Raw genomic sequence first — 24,163 nt, 5'->3', positions numbered from 1 at the left:
GCTGGGCTGGGATAGGAGTTTACAGGGTGTTGTTCTGGATCAGTGTCATACATTCAGCTCAGAGGGGTTTGACATGTGACACTTCAGTTCTATGGCAATCGTTTAAGCCACTTACTTGGAAGACTGTTACCTCAAAATGATGTGCTTGAAGAGTTAAAGCATTTCAAGTTGCTCTCTTTTAAAGCTTGACAGCAAATCCATATGAATTTCAGTGTAACAGCCTTTATTCGCAGGGGTCTTTGGAATTCATTATGAGTGTGGTGCAGTATTCTAACGTTACCAGCATAAGTAAAAAGCATGTACAAACATTTCAGAATTATACATGAAGCATAGGGGAAATAATACAGTGCTAGGAAGTATGTTGCAGTCAGGACAGTGACCTGTAGAAAAAAAACAAAAATGAAAATGGAAGTCTATCCTGCCCAGGCTACGCACCCCTCCCTGTGGCAAGTAAATTAAACATCTTCCATATGTCTGGATGGCTTCTCCTTTAAATGTGATCTTCAAACACTCTTTTTCTACAAAAAGAAGTCAACTCAAAAACTATTTACACTAGAACTTTTGCATGGTCCAGTGTTTAATTTGTACTATTTTTCAAAAAAAGAAAAAAACAAAACTGCAAAAAACAGAAACTCAAAGTTTTGAAAATCTCTCCCTAAGAATATTACTCAAATGCAGTCGATCAAGCCTCTAAAAAAATTCAGATATACTTATGCAGTACTACCCCATTATAATGCTGTTGCCAGGGTCCATAATTAGGAGACTGCATTAATTGTGTTTCGTCTTATAAGGAATACTGGCATTTTTGTTCCTGAAATGATTTACAATGCCCACAAGCCAAATTAATATTGTAGCTTATTGTGGAAAATGAAGGAAGGAGACACACACAGTTTGCAGCTACTCAAATCCACGGTTTATGGGGACAATTATTCCCAGCCCCTTCGAGTCTGGGCCACACCAAAAACAACAAACAGTCTTGCACTCTCACAGCAGCACATTCACACAGCAGCTTGTCTCATTCTTTAGCGCAGTTAATTTCCTAGAGCAGCCCTCTCCAGTCAAGAAAACCTCTTAGTTATTCTTCGTTTTTCATCCACACAATGTAGATTCTGCAGCATTTGTATCTTTTGAAGCTGCTGCTTGAGTTTCACCTTTTTTTACTCAGTCCACCGCATCGAATTTCACTTTAACAGAGAAATAATTTTATTTCTTTTATTTTTTCATTTTTGCAGTTACTAAGTTAAAACACTGACGTCATTGTTTTAACTTAAATCAATATTAGTTTTGCAGCTTTGTCATTCACATCTTGCATCACATAGATAGCTGCCTTGCAAAAGTACAATGCACACATAATGGTCATGTCAATATTGCATAAAACACCTAATCTGACGGGAAAGTCTGCATGAACATGGGAAGCGATCATTGGGTAGGCTATGTTTCCCTTACATTACCTGTTTTAATGAATACAAATATTAACATTATGAAATTGTTTCTCAAAAACATACTGTCAAAAAAACAGCTGTGTCATCATTCTGCATTTCATGCAAACAAGTGCTTTTGTGGCACGCTAATAACATACAAATAGAAATATGAATTCAGCTGGAATCTGCAGTCCAGATATTATCTACATTTTAATAAGCATCCAGTTGTACACATCCATTCTTTTCTTAAACACAGAGGGCTGTGCAATTTCTGAGAATATATCATATGTGACAGTAGATCAGTATAGAGGCTTAAAATATTTTAAGTTTGTGGGGCTCCCAAGTGGCGCATCCAGTAAAGGCGCACCGTGAGGAGTGCAGGATGTGTCCTATAGTCTGGACGTCGCGAGTTCGAGTCCAGGCTATTCCTTTGCCGACCGAGGATGGGAGCGTCCAGGGGGCGGCACTCAATTGGCGGAGCGCCACCCGGGGGAGGGAGGGTTAGGTTGGCCAGGGTGTCCTCGGCTCACCGCGCACCAGCTACAACTGTAGTCTGACCGGGCGACTGCGGGCTTGCCTGTAAGCTTGCCCGAGAGCTGCGTTTTCCTCCGACGCTGTAGCTCTTGGGTGGCTGCATGGTGAGTCTGTAGTGTGAAAAAAAGTGGTCGGCTGACGGCACACGCTTCGGAGGACAGCGTGTGTTCGTCTTCGCCCTCCCGAGTCAGCGCAGGGGTGGTAGCGGTGAGCTGAGCATAATAAAATAATTGGCCATTCCAAATTGGGAGAAAATAATAAAAAAAATAATTGGCAACGACTACATTTTTATAAAAAGAAATATATAAAAAGAAATATATATATTTTAAGTTTGTTACTTAAAATATAAACTCTTGTTGTAACTCTGGTTAATTCTCCAGACCTTTCTCCCCGGAGTTACCTGTAAGGTTTCACTTTCCCACAATCATGTTTGCTCGCCATTTCATTACTGATAAAAATTAAACTACAATATATAAAAGTTAGTTACTCTCACTGAATATTTAACAGTATAATTGAGTGTGTTTCTGTCTGTAAAAATATGCAGAAACACCAGGGAAGGACAGCCACTGAAACCGTGACATCATTTAGATCCACCACCATTTAGATCAATTAAACATGCCTCAATGTGTCTTAAACCAAGCGTTTGGAGCTTTGCCTCATATGGTTATTATGTTCTACTGTTTGGTTATTTCTCTGAACAAGCCTAATTGGGCCCCCTTCCTCTTCCTCTTCTCTATACCCAAGCTCGTAAGGCCCCCTAAAATGCAGATACATTATTTATTACACAGTCACATATGATATTAGTGGTGGATCATTAATGTAAGGTTCTCATCACTGATTCATGGGTAATTAGGTCAGTTCCCTGGTGTAAGAGACCAGCAGTAGAGGGGATGTACAGTATCATTCAAGCTCTGCCAGCCCACAGAAAGAGATATCAAGACCGCTATTCACCTACAAAATAGGTGGTTTATGACACCCAGATTTAAAAACTCTGATGAATAAATTCTGATGTCTGGGTTTCTGTGTATAAGATTTTCCAAGAAATCAGAAAAAAAATTGCACGGAAAAACACTCACATTAAAAGTTATGAAACCAACACATACATTGTACAGTTCACAGGAAAGCCGTGCTTAAATTCCTCATGCATAGACATTCCTGGGAGAGCTTTTGCACGTTTAAAGCCTCTCTGTGTCTTATAAGTGATCAAAGCCTATTAACACGCTATGACATGCATCATTAATGCTGCCAGTGCACTTATCAGAGGCATTTCTTTAAACTAAAATGAAACAGATTTCAGTGCTCCTTATAAAATGGAACACAAGACAGAAGATGAGAGCGGTTTGGAGAGCAGCTTATTCAGACCAGGTTTCATTCTAGAATCCCAGCAATACAGGCATTGTCAAGGACAAGAACAAGGATCTTGCCAGTACATAGAAGCTATTCAATAAAGGGTCTGGTCAGCATTTAGGGTACTCGAATGAATATGTGTTACAGTAAGGTTTGCCAACAGATCAGATACAGTAAATAGATGACTTATTTAAAATGTAGCATTTTGTTTATCATTTAAGAAACAATATAAAACTGTTCACTTTCGCTCAGTTAAAGTTATCTTGTTCAAGTTAATGTGCACAAAATGTAATTAGCCTTTTCATTTATTTTATTAGCAGAGCTTTACTCAACATAATTAACCAAGTTTTGAGAATATTCAGGTCCCAAATCTAGATGTCTAATATATATATAAATGCCATATCAGAAATCAACCAATCACAGTAAAGTATTTGCCAAAATTCAATTTTCAAAATGCTCTGCGTCGCTTCGCGATCGCCCAAGCTGCACAAGATGACACCTGTGACAGATCTTGATTATAAATCTCCCTCCCAAACTGTGAGGGCGCTGTGTAAAGGGAACAGAGTGCCCTGGACTGGATGGCCTGACAATTAATTCCCAGGCATAGGTGGAAGTCGACCATCTAGAAAGGGGGCAGAGCTACGGTACACCAAGTCATATAACCGGAAGGGAAGCGATGTGGCACCCGCGGATTGGAGGACAAACGGTTGCAATCGCTAACCAAAGGGACATAACGAGGTGATCTGTTCCTTTGTTATGATTAAGCTGAACCGGAATGAGTACTGTGAATTATCGTAAGTGGTTTGTTTGTTTTGTCGTGTCTAAAAATCTACTTGTTTGTTATTATTAGACGGCTAACATGATCCGGAGCTGTCGCTACAGGCCAGTACTAAACCCGGACAACACTGCACCATTGTACACGGATAAATTGTATTTCACCACAAGCACTATAACACTCACTCTGGACTTGTGAACGTGTGTGTCTTTGTGTGTGTTCTACTGTGTTTATTCATTTCAAACTGTGTTATTATTTCGGGACTGCAACCCGTTGTTCATTGAACTGTGCAGTACACATCGTTGTGTATTGCCAACCCTCCATTTGTTTACTGTTTGTCATCAGACTGGATTAGAAATAAACCTCCATTTCACCAGTACTTTGTTGTTTGTTATTGTCTTGAATACTGCATCACCTCTACACCTGCGCACTGCAAACCACTTTGCCACACACCTCTTAAACAATAAGAGACACCCCACACACAATGTATTCACTTATACAGTTTCTAGACTGCATCTCAAAGAAATGAGCTTGTGCAACAATCTAATAGACCAATAAGTGTGCTTGGGAATACAGCTTATCTGTACCATTCTAACAGCACCAGTGTGTCAGTAAGATATATTCAGCATCAGTACCTTCTACACTCTGAATCATGTGATGCACAGCAGTGTCAGCTGTTTCTATGGAAACTGGATCTTTTGAAGGCGTTGGTTTAAGAAAGCTCTGTTCTATACTATTCCGAAATGGAATTGATCGGTTCTGTATCTGCTTTATGCAAACATGTATTATTAATGATAATAATAATAATAATAATAATAATAATAATAATAATAATAATAATAATAATAATAATAATATCTTTATTTTTATATACCGCCTTTCATAGTGGACCACCATCACAAAGCGCTTTACAGAGGTAGGCTGTGAACTGTGCATTATACGCAGAGTCACTTATAATAAGACATTGATTTAACATCTCATCCGCAGGATGGAGCACAAGGACGTTAAGCTACTTGCTCAGGGTCACACAGTGGGTCAGTCAGCACAGAGGTGAGGTTTGAACTGTGACCTTCTGGTTACAAGTCCTGGACTTTAACCACTGGACCATAATATTATAATTAGTAGTAGTAATAGCAGTATTATTATAATTATTAGTGATCTTATCATCATTATCACTATTATTACTGGTGTCAGCATCATAAATAGCATTGTTAATTTATAAGACCATTTTAAAAATGACAGATTTAGTTTTTTTGTTGTAAAATGTTACACATTATAACTAAGCAATTCTCTTTTTTTGCAATTTTTTAAAAATAGTTCCTCTTCTGCTTCTGCAAATAAATAGAGCTTGAATAACAGGGTTTTCTTAAAAAGTATACAGTACAAGAACTATAACACCAAGAAAACAATGTCAAACTGAACAGGGATTGTGGGACAATATTTTGATCAAAAACATCTGTAAGACTCTTCTAAGTGCTCTGCCCAAACCTCAGTCTCAGTCTCCGGGGATAAAATATATAAACAACGAGTCACCTTCCGGGTATTGAACAAAGCATTGAATTAAACTGAAACCTTCGGAACAAATATATGTAAAACTCCAAAAGTGTGACATAGCAACATACATGTGCATGCACCTCCACTATATACCAGACACAAAGCCAATGTAAAAATTAAACAAGACTTACAGTAAACCCCTGCAGACTCCCATTGGTCTATGGTATTTGTATTTGTCAATTTCAACAGTCAAAGGCTGCAGAATGAATTAAATACCTTGCTGACATCTGAACTCTTTGCACTGGAGAGTTCAGCCTTAAGCTTCAAGGAGAGGTGGGGATGTTGCAAACAACAACATTTTTTTAATGGATTTTCCATGAAGCCATTGTTATTGATATTGCATGGAACTACTTTTTACATTATTATTATTTATTTCTTAGCAGACACCCTTATCCAGGCCAACTTACAATTGTTACAAAATATCACAGTACAAAGTATCATATTACAGATAAGAGCAGTTATAAAGTACAATAAAATCAGTAACAAATGAGAGCAAATTCAGATAACAGCAAACTAAAGAATACAGTAAATAATTACATTTAAGAGTGAGTTTGACTAAGAGCAGTTACCTTATAGTAAAAATATTTGTCCAGTCCAGTCCAGTAAGAGCAGGTAGTAAGTACGATGAATGGATGAGAATGATTTCAATAAGAGCAATTACAAAAAAACGTGAATACGGATACCTATAAGAGTAAAGTCAAATACAAGACACAGGAAGTAGTAGTAGTAGTAATTAAGAGCAGTAGTAGAATACGGCAAGGTATGGAGCAGTTCGGTGCAAGTACAAGCTGATGCAAGTACTGGTACAATTGGGTGCCATATAGTCCAGTATAGTCGAGGTTTACAGATGCTGTCTGAACAGGTGTGTCTTGAGGAGGCGCCAGAAGGTGGTCGGGGACTGAGCAGTCCTGATATCCGTGGGTAGGTCGTTCTACCACTGAGGGGCAAGGGTGGAGAAGGAGCAGGCTCTGGAAGCGGGGTAGTGGAGGGGGGGTACAGCTAATCTGCTGGTGGTGGAAGAGCGGAGGGGGCGAGCAGTGGTCTAGGGAGAAATGATAATCTAGGGAGGAGGGAGCAGAAAGGTCAAGACAGTGATTAGGCGAGTACAAGAGTTTTGAATTGGATGCGAGCAATGATAGGGAGCCAGTGCAGAGCGGAGCAGTGGTGTAGCGTGGGAGAAACGAGGAAGGGAAAGCAGAGTTTTGGATGAGCTGGAGCAGACGAATAGCAGAGACAGGGAGGCCGGCCAGGAGGGAGTTGCAGTAGTCAAGGCAGGACAGCACCAGGGCCTGAACTAGGAGTGGAGTAGTCGGTGAGGAAGTGGCGAATTCTGCGTATGTTGCTGAGGAAGAAGCGACTGGCGCATGCCAGAGTAGAGATGTGCTGAGAATAGGAAAGACAGGGGTCGAGGGTGATACCGAGGTTCTTGGTGGATGAGGAGGGAGAGAGGGTGGTGCATTCAAGAGAAATAGAGATAGAGAGATCAGCAGTGGGGGAAGAAAAGGAGGTCTGATTTGTACAATGAGAATATAATGTTAAATATCACGGAAGACCAACAGTCCTCGAAAGATAGCACTGAGATGTTGCTGGGTGTCTGTGGCAGTGTACACATCTCTATTAAGGAGAGATGTTGCTGGGTTTCTGTGGCAGTGTACACATCTCTATTAAGGAGAGATGTTGCTGGGTTTCTGTGGCAGTGTACACATCTCTTTATCATGTCGTAACAGCAGCGTCCCTGTGCAGTGTGTATAGTGCAAGCACATCAGCCCATAATGAGGCAATGGATACTTTTACTGATCCTAAGTGTCCTAGTAATTTCTCACCCCAATGAAAGGTTGCATACAGTACTGAGGTAGTGCATGGTCCCAGACTGTCAATTGTATAATGTGATGAAATATAAATTATTAAATCTCTCACTTTAAGAAATTGATCTATCCTACAACAAAACATGGGAATAGTATTATTTGGGTCACTCTACAGTGTAGTGTTACCAAATTTAGCAAGCTTTAAATATCTTGCCTTCCCCATGGCTTCAGCACAGGGTCTCTTTAAATCAGAACATGCATTTAGATAAAGCTGCCCTATACCCCCCCCCCCGCACACACACACATAAACACACACACACACACACACACACACAGCAACATACAGTGAACAAAATATATTTTATCATCTTTAAAGTTACAGTTTTGTGCCTTTGTAGCCCTTTGGACTTTCTGCAGAAACCTAGGTTAAAAATTATTATTGTTGTACAATATCTACAATCAAACTAGACCAAGAGAGTAATAGAATAAAGTTGTGTATACATATGAAGCCAATACCTCAAAGCTGTTAGTCTTTATCATCCACAAATCAATAAGTGACATGACAATCTGGCACCCGTATTATGTCACAGGTCAAGTACCAGTGCACAGGTTATTTAAGATTTTTATTTGACTTTGGTGCACACAATCCACACTGAAGGAGTCATAAAAGAAACCCAGGTGATCTATAAAAAATGCACCATTAAAACTGAAAAGCTTTCAAGAAATTGCTTTGCTGCCCACCATAAATCAGAATAAGATTTTCTTCAGCTGATTTAAAAATCTTGACAAGCCAGCTGTAAAATGTGTTTAATTGGTTAACAACGACATAATGCAAATGTTCTCTGATATCTAAAATTAAACCATGTCACAGATAGGTCTAACTTACACCCCCACAACCCACACTCTACCCACTCAGCCCCTGTACCCACGCACACCACACTAACAGGGTCTCTTGACTTGTGCAGAGGCTTTAAAGATTTATGGAAAGTTATGCTGTGTTCTGAAAATAACACTTAAGCAATAATACCTATTAACAAACCTCACAAGTTGTATAAAGATTAATTAAATAGTTTGACATTCATCAAACTGTTCTATACTTCTGCTGGCTTTTTAACAACGGTGTAGAACAGTTGAATATATATTTATTAAATAATTCTTTAAAACATCCTTTAAATAACTTGTGATTTAAAGTTAGTATTGTGGATTTAACATTGGGCAGTCCAAGATTAGTGCTAACCAGTCTGTGAAACCAGCCAAAAAACCTGATTGATTATAACAACGTTACAAGCAAATAAAACCAACACTGCCACTAGAGCTGCACAAACTGATCATTTGATTAATCAGATTGAGCTCTCCACAGGTGAGGGGCACCGGTCTTGATTGGGTTACTTACCATTCAGAGTGAAACAAGTGAAGAAACAGCTGCTTGGGTTTGTGTGGGTTGCTGTTCTCCACAGTCTCTAAGAAAAGCAGCACTCATCACAACCCCAAGCAGCTGTTTCTTCACTCGTTTCCTTTGGAATGTTAAATGAGTCCAATCAACACCAATTACACCAATCTGATTGTCAGCATCTGATTTCTGTGGAGAGCTCCATCTGAATAATTGAATGATTGGTTTGTGCAGCACTAACTGCCAGCGTAAGTCTCTTATCAGTGAAGACTGTATCTTCGTGACCAACCCTTCAACTTTACCTGGACCATTGTAGTGATAAAAAATACTGTTTATGCAGGTTATGTGAACATAATTTTTGCAGTATTGACACCCGGTTTGCTATATAGTCGAAAATTATATCTGGGGAACGACATGCCTGGTTTTGATGAAGCTATGCATGGCCATTTATTATGAGATGCGACTGTAATTCTACCAGCTATGGATGTAAGTCGGTGTAGTTTTTTATGATATGCCCTGAGTTTACTGACCTATCCTGATATATTGGTATTCATATGCATCTTCAGCTGGTGTTTAAAAGTTGTTTCTTATACATACATAAACAATTTATTACATTTTTTAAATGGCTTTTTATGGTTCAGAAAATGTGTCTTTGCCATGTCAGCCAATAACGGGGTTCTCACATTGCCACACTCTTTTTTCTGTTATTACTTTCATTTTCTTCCAAGAAGTTGCAATCCCTGAACAAATTGTGCCAAAAGAAAACTCCCTTTAAGGATAAATATACCGAGCATTAAAAGAAACTTATTACTATTATAACACATTTATTTTTGAAAAAAATAAGGTATATAAATTGATGGACATTGACGAAATGTTTTTGGTTTCTTTTTAATCACTCGATCATTCATCCTTGACCATGACACGCTTGAGTGACTATGACTGAAGCACATGCTCTAAATCACCTAATTAGTGAGACAGTTGATTGGACACTGGATATGGAGTGATTTCAGCTGTTGAATTGCAAGCTTGAATAAAAGCAATAAAGAAAATCACGGAAAAAAAACAATATGCCACGTCTGTCAAGAGAGCAGCGCCTTCGTGCAATCGGCATGTTGGAGGCTGGAATAGGGCAGCGTACTGTTACTCGCCGTCTTGGGTGCTCACAGCCAGCAATTTCAAACCTGGCGAGACGGTATAACCAGACACACTCTGTCAATGACAGAACACAAAATGGGAGACCAAGAGTCACAACACCTGCCCAAGATCGATAGATCATTTTGCAGCATCTTCGTGATGTCAATTGTTAATCAGCACAATAAAAAGTCACTGCACCTGCTCTAAAACAGAGTTTGTCTTTTTTCGATCACATCTAGTGAATTTTATCCAAATATAAGTGCTAAGTTTCTTTCGATGCTCAAATATAAGTGATACGTTTCTTTTGATGCTCAGCATATTATTATTCAAGGAATTTAAAGCAATTAAAGCCGCACAGCATAAAAATGGACTTCAGTTGCCTGTTGTCTGGAATCTGTGGTAACTGAGCACATTTTTGGGTTTCTGGTCTTCTTACAGTCTCAGTTGGTCTGAGTAACCTTTATTCCTCCAGCACTGTCCTGCACTGGATAATGACTGAAAGAGTGGCACATCGCCGGGGTGGTGCATGTGATTTCAAGTGAAGCTTGTGCCAGCTATAAATGGAAAAAAAAGGCTTTGTAATGAATGTTGTGCCGGCCAGACTGCTCTCCAATTTTTATGGGACTCTCAGGATGATGAAAAAGGGGAGATAGGTATAAATCAGAGGCTGCCATTGCTGGAGAGGTGCTTCGTCACTGGCGCCAGTGCAGCGTGACCAAGGGAGTGCAGTCAGCCTTGGCAGCTGGGCAAGGTTCAACCACAGGGATCCAAGCTCAGTTTGACAGGTTTGTTAAAGAAATGGGATGTGGTGTGTTCAACATTGTCAATGTTGCTGTTTGTGTGAAACAGAAATTGCTTGTAAAAAAAGATAAGGAGCTAACTGCTGGATGCTTTATGTACTACAAAAGTCAGTTGTATGTCCAGGGTTACAATCTCCCAATAGTAAACCTACAGACTGCATGCTGTACATGCTGTGGTAAGTGAGATCTGTTCAGATTTACCAGGGGCCTGATTGCTCAAATTCCTGGCACCTGGTCATTTCAATAATATACCTAAACATTTCTAACTAATATACCTAAACATATCTAATCAGTTTGGAACCCTGTGCGAGACCCTGTACGGAACAACTGTAGCTACTTCTTTATCAGTCTATGCAGACAGATGCAAAGAGGGTGGGCTGTATATTTTAAGGGTATTATTCTTGTCTTCATTGCTGTAAGGAGTTACTGTGCTTGCAGAATGCTTCCCCTCTGCATTCTCTCACACTGTCCTCAGCTCAGGGCTGCATTGCATCCTGTTCCAGCAGCTCCATAAACCTCAATCAAGAGCTCCTCTGCATCAGGCCTCAGCAGCGCTGGAGAGTGCTTGCAATTGGCCTGTAATGTAGCAACTGCCCGCTGTTCCTTCACTAAGCAAGGAGCGTTTTTGTTAATAGGACATGAAAAAATGCTTAACATTTTTACTAGGCCTATTAATAGCTGTAGCTCGATGGCTAAAAAAAAAAACAGATGACTGTCATTTTCCTATTACCGGGTGACGCAAAGCATAACATCAGAATCGCTGTTGGGTCAAAGAAACAATGCCTGAGACATCGGAAGTCATATTTTAACAGACACCCGCCCACGTACAGACACTACCGTTGCCCTGGAGACTTTTCACCCCATCTGGCCTGTAATGACAAGTTACAGTCTAAAAGTCATTGGTCTGTTCATAGAGTTGCCATGGAAGAATATGAGCTGCAGTATATACCTGCTAGTACACAAAGGGGAATTAACAGGAGCATATCTAAATACAGCCACCATAGAAATTATAAACCTGACTTTTCACAGACCTCATTTACCTGTATTTTTAATTGTATGTGGTAATGCTAATGAGTGGGTCAATAAATCAGCCCAGCAGGATTACTATGGAGATAACGCTGCTTTTTATTAGGGGGGCTTATTTTTAACATTTCTATTGATCGATTAATAGATTAGACAGTTAATCGGTTCATCGATTAATCACACCTGTTTGCTAGTGATACCCAATTGTTAGAAGGACAATTACAAATAATACAAACTTTTAGAAAAGCAATCCAGGTAACGTTTATTGTTGTCTCTCGGATATACAGTAAATTGATTATGCCTTTTCCGATTATACAAACAGGAAAATGAACTGATATTCATGGGAGTTTGCAGCTGCAAAAGTAACTGACTACACACGCTTGTACTTCCCCATAACTCCTCCACCGTCCCTGCAAGCACTGCAGCACATAACATCCCTCTCTTAGTTACAGTAGCTCAATTATAAATCCTGATGTTTATACACACACTATGGGTCAGAAATCAAACACGTTTCTCTCTTTTTCTGGGTTCTTTTGCCAGGAGAAAGAGGATTTGTCTTAAGAGCATCATAGTGTATCCAGACCATGCTCCCTTCCTACACAAGGATGATACTCTGATTGAAACGAATGACTATTGTGGGAGCAGAAAACAAGGAGGGAGCATGAGGGAGACTGACCTAAGAAACTAGTTCAGAACACTTTTGATAGATTTTGACAGAGTTCTATAGGATTGCATTTTAGTAACATCTTAACAACATGTGTTTCATTGTTATTTTGTAAAGATTTTTCTAGCCCGGAATATAATTATAAAAAAATGGCCATGAATTCATAACGAATTCAAGTGGAACAACACACGAATAGGACTGGAATTTGTGACCATTATTTGATAGTTTAACCAAAATAAGGACACAAGACAACATGTGATGTCATGTACAGCACAGGTAAGGCAGTGCATTCTGTAAACACTGCAGGATGTTCTGTAACCCTTTTAAAAAGATGTTAATGAAATAACCTGCCCCGAAATTAATCAGAATACATTACAAAAGAAAAACAACCTTTTTTCCCTAAAGGCACACAGGGGGCGGTATTGGCAGTGCTCAAGCAATGTGTCAGCACTCTCCCTGCCTGCACATGTGCAGGGAGCTGGGCTGGCAGCTAGTGGCACCAGGAGGGGGCTCCGAGTCCAGCTACATCTGCATGGAGTTGTTGGCTGGTGGCCACTAGCCAAGGTCGCTCCACCCTGACAGCTTCTCAAGCTAAACATTGGCCCAGCTGGGGAAGACAGCCGCTACACATTCTTTAATAATTATTACGTAGCCAAGTGGGACGTTAACAGTTTAGTTGGGGAAGTCTGGGCCACCTCGTGTGTGATGGTGAGGGAACAGCAAAGTGTAACTGAGACCCGAGCCGCACCGAATAGCGGGACGCTGCATGAAGCAGCACCTTTTGTTTGTAGTTTTGTTATTGTTTTATTTTCCTTTTTGCTTCCGCCTTTTGGTTTTGTCATTCCTGTGACAGTGGATGGTTTCGGGGTGTGGTCAGTCCCTAATACAAGAAGGGTCAATCTCACCGGGGCATAAACAAATAACGGGATAGGTTAATATTAAATGTATTCACTGGCAAATGCGCACTTATCCAGATTGCTGTAAATTAAAAATGTGGCCAGCAGGTGTAGGCCAGAGTAGAAGTGGGTTTGTGTTCTCGCTTGCCACTGCCTGTCTTTCTGGGGCAGGACTGCGAGCAGTTCAAAGATTGGTTGGCTGCTGTGACGGCCCCGTCCTTCCTATTGGCTAAGAAAGAGGAAGTAATTGGAGAGATCTTATCATCTGCATCTGTGACAGGTCTCGGTGCAGTGTTGTCTCAGGAGGTGCGGGGAAGCGAGCACCCGGTCCTGTATATCAGAAGGAAGCTCCTTCTCCGCGAGAAAAATTATAGTACCATCAAGAAGGAGTGCCTGGCAGTAAAGTGGGCAGTCGAGTCACTCCGATACTACCTCCTTCACCGCATGAAAGACAACATCACCAGGATCACACGGTGGTACTTGGCGCTGCAGTCAATCGACCCCCCAAGACCCGCCTCCCGACCACTGAGACCCATCCTCTCTGTGTCATTGCCATGATTGACAGGCGGATCCCACAAGGCTCCCAACCTCCCCCTGCAGGATCATGCATGTGCCTGATAGCCAGCGCAGGTCTCCCCTATCACAAGCCCACATTAAAAAGGGGCTCCTGTGGCCTTTAGTACAGTTTTTAGTAGGGATGCACCGAATCCAAGTTTTTTGGATTCGGCTGAATACCAAATCCATCTCAAAAGATTCGGCCAAATACTGAACCAAATACCAAATCCTACAAAAACTGTCAAGAAACTGTTGAATGAAAAACAGATAGGCAGCTACTAACAAGGGACACACAAAATCTACAGTTTCGAGCCTTTCAGTTAACAGTATTTGTATTACCGAATGGCAGTGCTTAATTTGTGCCGGGGCTTGCCGGGGCACAGCCCCAGAACCTCTGGGTGTGCAGAGTGCCTTCTGGAGTCCTCTGAATGCCTTTTAATTTGTTTGTTTTTTAAACCATTTAAATGCAAAACCACAACAAAACATGTATACAGGCTTTTTTTTTTAATGTATTATTTGTCCTGTGGTTGCCTTTTATTGATTTCTCTGCTCGTACTACTACTTTGTATATGATGTAGAATACATGAATGTAAACATCTAACAGTAGTACGTACAATACTCTTTCAAATAAACGTGTTATGATTTTCTTTAATGCCGTTTCAACCTGTGTCACCTGATCTGAGAGCTATGAGGAAAAATTTCCGTGATGAGTAACCTGAATCTCCCTGTAAAATAAAACCCACGTTGATTTAAATGCAATATAACACTTATCAAATAGGCTACGAAATGATTTTAATGAAAAACAGAAGTTCCCAAATGGTTCAACTTGGATTGGCACGTCACAATGACGTAAAATTTAATTTACTAGAGCATATTGTTCAATCACATCTGACAGTTGTAAAGTTACAAAAAAAAAAAATATATATATATATATATATATATATATATATATATATATATATATATATATATATATATATCTTTTTTTTTTTTTTAGAACACGTTGACAGACAAAGCACAAAAGTCTACAACAGTTTGTCGTTACTATATATTACAGGTTTACTGCATAACTTTACTCCATGAAAAGTGTGATGTGACTGTGCTGGTGCATACGGGGGTATGTTTGCATTCAGCAGCTGCGTGACGTGTTTAGTGCGTGTGCCACCAGTAATTTAGGGAGTTAAGAGCTGTGACAGATTTTATCAAACGTGTTCTTGTTATTAAATACAATGGATTCAAATGGATGTGTGTCTGGGTAGATATAGGATTCGGATTCGGTTCACTGAAGCCTAAGTATTCCGAACCCTGCTCAAAAAGTAGGTATTTGGATCAAATCTGAAACCGAATCCTGGATTTGGTGCATCCCTAGTTTTTACAATTTAAAATGGTACAGCATAAACAGTTGCAGGCAGATGTTGGGGACGCTAAATAATGAAATGTCCTTGCTGTAAGCCAGTGTCAATGTATTATATTTGAGACTTTTTTTTTCCTTAATCAAAACGTAGGTCCTAGAGGGCCATTACAGTACAGGATTTTGTTCTAACCGTGCCCTAAATATGAATTTGAAATCTGGATTGCTTCCCAGAGCTCCTCAAAGAAAGTACTTTATACCTCTGAGATTTGATGTAGTCTGTACGTTGTAATAATGTCACTTACCTCGGAAAAAACTGCAGAGGAACTGCACTGACCGGCTAAAGAAAATTAAAAAATGCAAGTAAAATGGGAAAATCACCTTGTTTGCAATGTAAATGTATGTTGTCACCTGGTGTGTTGTGTGATTCACAAGACCTATATAAAAGCGTGTAAGAGCTGTCTGCAGCTATTCGGCCACAATCATGGGAAAGTAGAAGTTGCCCATGCAATTATCCCTCAGAGACGTGCTGGAGTGGCCCAAATCACAGAAACCTTCAACACTGGACAAGCGCTTCCTGTTTCCATTTGAACAATGTGCCAGAATCAATCCACTTTTAAAGTCAGGACTGGAGTTAAGTGTAGACTTGTATTCTGTACTAGAGCTGCTATGATTAAATCAAAAATCAATGTTTCGATCGATTCCATTCATTATATACATCTATATAAATACTGGATAATCAATTCAATAATTATATTTTTGTAACATGCATAGTTAATAACATTATTTAAGTTTATCAACGAAAATTCACGACTGGCCTGCCTGAGAGGGGTATTGCTGCAGAACGCAGACTCGCACAGCGTAGCTCTCATAGGCAGCTTACACGAGAAGGGTATTGCTGCAGAACTCAGACTCGCACAGCGTAGCTCTCATAGGCAGCTCACACGAGAGGGGTATTGCTGCAGAACGCAGACTCGCACAGCTTAGCTCTCACAGGCAGCTCATACGAGAGGGGTATTGCTGCAGAATGCAGACTCGCACAGCGTAGCTCTCACAGGCAGCTCACACAGGGTATTGCTGCATGCACAATTGCTGTTACCGAGTTAAGTTCTTACCGGGACATGTTTATAGAGCCCATCTAAAGTTAAAAATTATGAATGGATTAATACATAATTAGGCCATCTCAGTGCAGGATTATGTGCTAATGTCACCTGCACTTAAAAAGCGCTGTATTAACATGCCCCCTTTAACTCCCTTCATAAAGTGACGGAAAGATTAAAAAAGAAAATATAAATTACAGATCATTTACTCAGTCAATTAGCAAAATGTACAAAGACCACCCCCAGCCCTAAAACCTAACCCTATCCCAATACCTAACCTTAAACCTAAACTACGAGTTGCGCACGCAGCACTACCTTAAGTAAGCTCCCTGCGAGAGCTATGCTGTGCAAGCTTTTGTTCTCTTCTTTTCCTGCTTGTGTTAACTAGCATCTGATTTGCTGGTCCCATCCTACCAGCGAATCAGTTTTGCAAATGCTTTGTAAGTACGCCCCTCTGTGTATTCGATGTAAACAAACAAAGAAGCACGTCACCTTGAATCCAGAGTAGGACGACAGGCTTGTACTCCTGGCAAACAGCCTGTAAATAAATTGTACACACTGAAGAAAACTGACTGTATATAGTTTGCGCTTCTTTGGAGTTTCAAAATTAATTGTTATATAATGAATATTTAACAATATTCAACAACTTTAAAAAAAATAATTGTTAAAAAAACGATCAGTGATGTTAAACGCAATTTTGGAGTAACGTTGAGCTTGACCTATAGTGGGTAAGAACATAAGAAAATAAGAAAGTTTACAAAACGAGAGGAGGCCATTCGGCCCATCTTGCTCGTTTGGTTGTTAGTAGCTCATTGATCCCAGAATCTCATCAAGCAGCTTCTTGAAGGATCCCAGGGTATCAGCTTAAACAACATTACTGGGGAGTTGGTTCCAGACTTCCACAATTCTCTGTGTAAAAAAGTGCCTGTTCTGAATGCCCCTCTATCTAATCTCCACTTGAAACCCCTGGTCGTTGTTTCTTTTTTCAAGTCGAAAAAGCCCCTTGGGTCGACATTGTCAATACCTTTTAGAATTTTGAATGTTTGAATCAGATCGCTGCATAGTCTTCTTTGTTCAAGATTGAATAGATTCAATTCTTTTAGCCTGTCTGCATATGACATGCCTTTTAAACCAAGAATAATTCTGTTCGCTCTTCTTTGCACTCTTTCTACAGCAGCAATATCCTTTTTGTAACGAGGTGACCAGAACTGAACACAGTATTCTAGATGAGGTCTTACTAATGCATCCCTTGATTTAAATTCAACACTTTTCACTATATATCCGAGCATCTTGTTGGGTATGCATGTTGCGGTAAGTAAATCAATGTATTATTATTATTATTATTATTATTATTATTATTATTATTATTATTATTATTATTATTATTATTATTATTATGGTGATGTTTTAGGCAGGGATTTCCGCATTGTGTGTTTTACAGACAGTGAAGATTTGGTGGTACAGTATTAAGAAGATGTGTGAAGCTGCAGCTGTCACTGAATAAAAAAAAGACGGTTTTCATAAACTCATGTCTAGTTTATATAGACTACTTTCCAAAGTACTGTAATCTGTTTGGAATAAATATTTTAGTAACACCCCTGTAGTATGTTTGCCTTAGGCTTGTTGCGAATGTTGTTGCTGTTTTTAGTTTTTCTCCTGACGCTACCAAGGCGTAATTACCCCTCGCATTCAATTGTTGTTCACAGGTTTTTACTTAACAACAATGATATTAAAATAATCACGTCGTGGGGAGAGGAATGGAGCGAAAATGTATGTACAACAATTCAATTTTGTGTGCCAAATGCCAAATTAATCGATTGCTATTTGGAGGCTTAACTGACAGCCATATTCTGTCTAATAAGTCTAATAATACAGTAAAACAATTAATATATACGCACTGTAATATGTTTTTTTTTTTATACAGGTAATGTTTTCCTTGGTATATAATTAAAAATGATAAAGCCCCACTAATTCTAAAGGACATTTTGTAAAACATCCACACAAAATACACAAAAATGTGATAACACATATCAATGTCTCATTCAGTCTGAACATCACGACTTGTAAGATATAGCACAGAATATCTCATACAAGAAGGAAGCAGTGGTATTTTGAAATCCTGATCCTGTATTGTGAAAGTCTGCCCTTCAGCCAGAGACAGAGAGAGAGAGAGAGATACACAACCCCCTCCATTCAGAAGCACTCTCCTTGCAACGTCAATTAACCACAATTAGTCAGCCAGACAAAAGACATGACAGTGAACTTGAGACATGAGTACCACCTTCAAATATTCATACAATGTCTGTGCTAGCTTTAAACACGCAACCAACGACCACCCAAGTCACTGTCAAGTTACATTTGGCAGGACAGCATGCAGGCATCTGCAGCAAAAGCTTGGGTCTCTATACATTAACCTGTCCCCTTGTTAAAAAAGAACAGAACACAGAATGATATGTAAGAACGCTCCCTGTCATTAGAGACATTTTCAAACGAGTGACGGATGACTGCAGCCGAGAAGGATTCTTTAGCTGCCTGCCCCTCTGGTGAAAGACGGAGTGACTCAAAACACACTCTCTCCTTCTCTATCTCTGTCTCTGTCTCTCACACACACACCACTCCTTCGGACGACACTTTTACCCCAGCAAGTGCTACAAAGCTGCTGCTAATAATAATTCATAACCCTGCAATTTACAACTCTGTAACATCTCTCCTCAACAAATCTCTCCATCTACATAGAGACCTGGAGAATGGACTTGGTAATTATGTTCTACACATTACTTGATAGAAGCCACTTGTGAGAAAGCAAGCAACAAATCCAAACAGTAATACTTACAAAGTCAAAACAACCTCCTATTTAAAGAAATGCTCTGACGAAATACAGCTACAACAGACCATGTTATTCTAATGTTTATGAAAGACAAATTATGTTGTTTATTAATACGTGTATGTTTTGCAGAAGGGAAACTCCTCTTGACAACAGTGTCCACCCTGTCCTGGCTTATTTCCTATTTCTAAAATGGCGCTGGTAAGTTGCATTATTGGATTATTAAATTAATACCCAGAACACAGTTAGTGGTTGTTAAATCTATCAATCAACCTACAGTAAAGGGTCTACATTTCTTTGAAAACCACATCCCTAAGCGTAATTACCATTCGGTTGTCAGAAACAACAACATAAGCCAAATCAACATATCATTACACTGAGTATTCATCATTTCCTAAACAAAATGTATTATTTAAAAAAATATTTCACAGCCATTCCCTAAATGTTTGCCCTGAACCCTGAGACATTAGCCATTCATATCTAAAAGTGTTATTAACTCTAGTATATTCTGTATGGCTTATTAAATAAAGAGGGATTGCTTTATAATGTTTTATTTTAATTGCAAGAGATGGGCATTAGAATCACTGCACATCCAAATGAATGCAGTTTAGTTTACTGCTGTTAGTTTTCATGTTTACAAGAATGTGTAAACTTGGCAGTAGTCTGATAATGCCATAAACTCCAGCCTTCACTTAGAAAATCACCCTGGTCTTATACCAGTGTACACTTTGTCAAGAAAAGTACAGTATTTGTATTCAGTAAACACAAACCAGTGTAAGCATATACAGAAGGTCCTCATAATTCCTCAAATATTTGTAAGTTGTTATGTTAGCTGTTTTGGTCCAAAGATGAAAAAAATAGAACGTTTCTCTTTTATAGGACCAACATAGAAGTTAGAAATATACATGCTTTCAAGACTACTTACTATAGGTCCTTTTATCAGATAAAAGTGGATGTGAGAAGAAAGAGAGCAGACATATTTAAATATAGCCTAATGCAATCTGAAAGGCCTATACAGAGCTATGACAAAAATGAGCATGAGAGTGAGAGACAGATAGGCTGGCATTATCACTGACCCTAAACCAAACAAGTATGATAGTTACATATAGCATTACATGTATCATGTAAAAGTAGATCACCATGACCTACATCCATATTATGGACATGTACAAATATAAGTGTGACACACATCTGTACATGCAGCCAGACAGGCGCCTCCATGCAGTATACCACCAGATTCTGATACTCTGCAGTAAAGAAAGTAAGGAATGTTGCAATACCACGATTGGATAAGCGGTTCTGCAGATATATTTAATACTGTAATGTGTGACATCCACACTGATGGACAGACACATCTCGTCCACGCTGACATTGTAAAAGCAGCTCCATTAGACCTCTGAATCCCTCGATATGGGGTTTTCCACTCAAGCCTACACTGAGCAGCAGGAAGCGGTCAGCTGATGGGAAGGGGATAGGCGGTTAGCATCAGCCTAGGGCTTTGACATGAGTGTATTATCCTGCCTCACCAATTAACATCCATCCAGAAAACATTTAGAGACATGTGCCATAAGATACAAATGTTGGGATTCGAACTGTCAGATGCAGCGCCAACAACATACGCTGTGGGCCTGATGATGGGTTTGCTTGCTGAATAAAAAAAGAAAGCACTGAAGACTGGCTTGATGATGAGCACAGAAGATAAAGCGCATCTCATAAGTCTGCATCTCCTGCATCGTCTTGTGGCACGCCAGTTTCAGTCACTATGGGCAAGACAGAAGATCTGACATCTCATACTCGATAAAGCCGTTGGAGATAAAATCGTCTATGTCCATCCTCATGCATTGTTTTGAGAGGATCGGGTTTATATCAAATTGGGGGGAAAAAGTAATAATATTTAGTAATAATAGCCTTTTTTTGGGGTTCCATGCCCTATAATTGAGAATGCGTTTCAATTAGAGATGTTTTCTTTGACTAACAGGCAAGCCAAAATATCTCACGAAGCTCACAGTAGGATCATGGGGCAAGGCTCAATCCCCTTTGCTAAATTCTTAGCTAACCAATCTTATAAAGACCATTCCCACCTTCCCCTTCCCCTCTCCATCACCTTCCCAGCAAGTGTATCTACCCTCCGGGGGGGGGGGGGGGGGGGCTGGTGATGGAGGTTGCACCTCAAAGCTGTGTCTCAATCTTTGAATGTTATTTCATTAAAACACCTGTATTTACAAACCCAATTTACAAATCCTTTTGGAGACCTGTAGAGAACCTATACACAACCTATAGACTCTTTATGGAGAAAGATGGGTTTCTGTTCAATATACAAAATTAGAGACGGCTAAGGATCTTTCAGCAAGTCATAGTGTCACCGACTGCACGCCACATCCTGACGCAAAGAAACCCCATTAATGACTTTAACATACTGTACTATACTGAGATTCTAACATGCTTTATTCTCAATATCGGTACCTTTCAACTGAAAAGGTACCGATATTGACATCACAATCAGCTATGTATCCCAGCCACTTAACTTGTAGTTGTGCCGATATTCCCTCAATTACTATACATTGTATTGGACCAAAACATACATACACCAACAAACAGCTTACATTCCAGCAGCAATGTTACAGAGATGAATCTATCTAAAACCAGCCAGAACAGAAGGAAAAACCCAGAATCTACTTACCAGATTGGAGTTGGTGGCGTTGGAATCATCCTCCGGGAAAGGGATGTAGACAGCTAAGGCCACGCAGTTAGCAAAAATAGTCAGCAAAATTATTATTTCAAAGGGTCTGAGGACAGGAAGTTAAGGAAGTTAGGCATGCAGCTGGAGCACACTAATGCTTGAACCTGTCAGAACACTTCTGTTTAGAAACTAAACAGCTGTTCCTACAACAACCATTGTCCGCCCCCTCAGCCCAGATTAGGCCCAATAGGTCCAAGATAAGCACAGACAGTCGCGTGGCTGTAATAAAGTGAGGGAAACTAATTGACAGCACATCTCTGGCACTCCAAGGAACTCACTTTGATTATTATGTACTTTTGTACAGGGTGAATTCAAGGACAAGGTCAAAAGTCCACAGCTATGGCCAAATGTTTTGCATCACATAGAATTTTAGTAGACATCATTTTAAACAAAAACATATCTGAACATAATTTAGATATTTTATTTAACATCATGTAATTAAAGAAACTACAAAATTATATCGTAAAAGACTACTAGAAGCCATTTTATTTTTGTTTATGGAAGTATATGGAAAACTACAAAGCGGTAAGTAATTCAATATGTTAACGTAATATTATTCAGCAGGTTTCATTCGACTTTATGAAACAAAATTAGTCAAATAGGGTGATACAAAACTTTTGGCCACAGCTTTTACACTAGTCATTAATGGCATATTGACATGGGACCATCATGGCAAGGTTACAAAGAGACAATTCTCTCTTGTCGCTCGTTAGCGTACCACGCTAGAACCAGCATGGTTTGGTGCCTCTAAAGCTGCACATTTGGCTCTGCCAGACCAAGCCTGTGCCAGAAACACTTAAGAGGTTGTATACAGTAGATGCATCTTCTCCAGCTAATTTCAGATTTGTTTTGCCAGTAACCATAGTGCTGTGAAGGCTGCCAGTTTACTCAAAGCAGCAGATGTGTATGATGGTGATGCTGTATGTCAGGCCCGCGAGTGAAGTGAGTCGGGTCTGTCATACAAAGAGTGCAACAGAAAGTACACTCTCAACTTGATAGCCCCCTAACACTTATAAATATATATATTAAGTCATTAAATATAAATAAAATAGAGATGAAACCCAGATATTAATGTACTTAATCTGTTATAGAACTTGTTGCAGTTACAAATTTGAGAATGCTTTGTCATTGACATTCTGAGTGAGATTACAAATGAAGTGGCTGCTAATAGGTTCCAGTGGGGACATGACTAATAATTTCAAATAGAACCAAACCTTAAAATCAGGAATGGCCAATTCAGGTCCTGGAGAGTCGTTGTACTCCAGGGCCAAGATTAAATCAAAATGATGGCACCGTCATAGCCATTATTAAGTATAGCTATGGTGTCACCAATAGCATTGATTTAATATAGGTCAAATATTAATGTTTTATGGCCTGGGTGGAGGTTTGTTCAATTAAACTGTTGAGAACATGGCTGAAACAAAGAGCTGGACTGGAAGGGCCAACTTCACCCTGCCTTAGATTAGGATTCCCATTTGGATAGCAGTTTGAATCTTCCTGGGTTACCCAGGGAGCTTGATTGGAAACAGACAGGTTTAGTAAACATCATAAGCCATGGTCCAAACTGCTATGTAAAGAAAGTGTCATTTCTGTTTGGCTTGTTTCAGAGAGTGAGGGGGCCATGGCCGGTGTTATCCCTTATTATATGATCGTTAATGGCAATATAGGGCCAGTGCAATGGTAAATGCTGCAATGGTACAGTGCTGGTAAAATGATCCAACAGTGGTATACCTTGAGTATCACAAAGCAACCAATACACTCTAGTACTGTACAGCATTTCATGTATTGTATGACCCCTGTTATTATTCATTTCTTTCAAAATTACTGTGATGCCATGGTAACTACAGTTTTTTTTCTTTTTTCCCCCAAACAAAAACAAAAATTAAGAATTCATGGGAATTTATTTTGTTGTATTTGAAGAAAATCGCTTGCTGCAGTCTTCAAGAAAATAATAAGTGTAACTAAAGTCGTCTGATTCATCGTCTGCCTTAATAAAAAGGAAGAACAAATGGAGTTCTATAGAAAGCTTTGGGTGTAATGAGGACAAGTATATATTTTTGGCTCTTTACTGCTGAATGACTCACATTCGTCTAACTATCTGTTTCATCATTAGTATCCAATGCTTGTACATGCATAGCTTAGCACTCGCAAGCCAGACAGATTGAGGGTAAGATAAAGATGATGGAAATACAGTATCGAATTGAGTTTGGAACAAGGCCAAATGTTAGCGTATCTGCCTGCCAGTATAAA

At 39.6% G+C, this 24,163-nt stretch overlaps 1 protein-coding gene across 1 annotated transcript in view; it reads right to left on the bottom strand.

Annotated features, from left to right (window-relative positions):
- LOC117415426 (voltage-dependent L-type calcium channel subunit alpha-1C-like) overlaps positions 1-24,163 on the bottom strand; it is a 357,681-nt gene that overhangs the window by 263,923 nt on the left and 69,595 nt on the right. The window contains exon 3 of the mRNA XM_059026835.1: positions 21,854-21,957. Coding sequence (XP_058882818.1) covers positions 21,854-21,957 — 104 coding nt within the window. The remainder of the gene's footprint in view (positions 1-21,853; positions 21,958-24,163) is intronic.

The sequence above is a fragment of the Acipenser ruthenus genome, chromosome 7 (assembly GCF_902713425.1).
Source record: "Acipenser ruthenus chromosome 7, fAciRut3.2 maternal haplotype, whole genome shotgun sequence".
Lineage (NCBI taxonomy): Eukaryota > Metazoa > Chordata > Actinopteri > Acipenseriformes > Acipenseridae > Acipenser > Acipenser ruthenus.
Note: the sequence above shows the minus strand (reverse complement) of the source record. Positions and strands in the feature narration are given on the sequence as shown.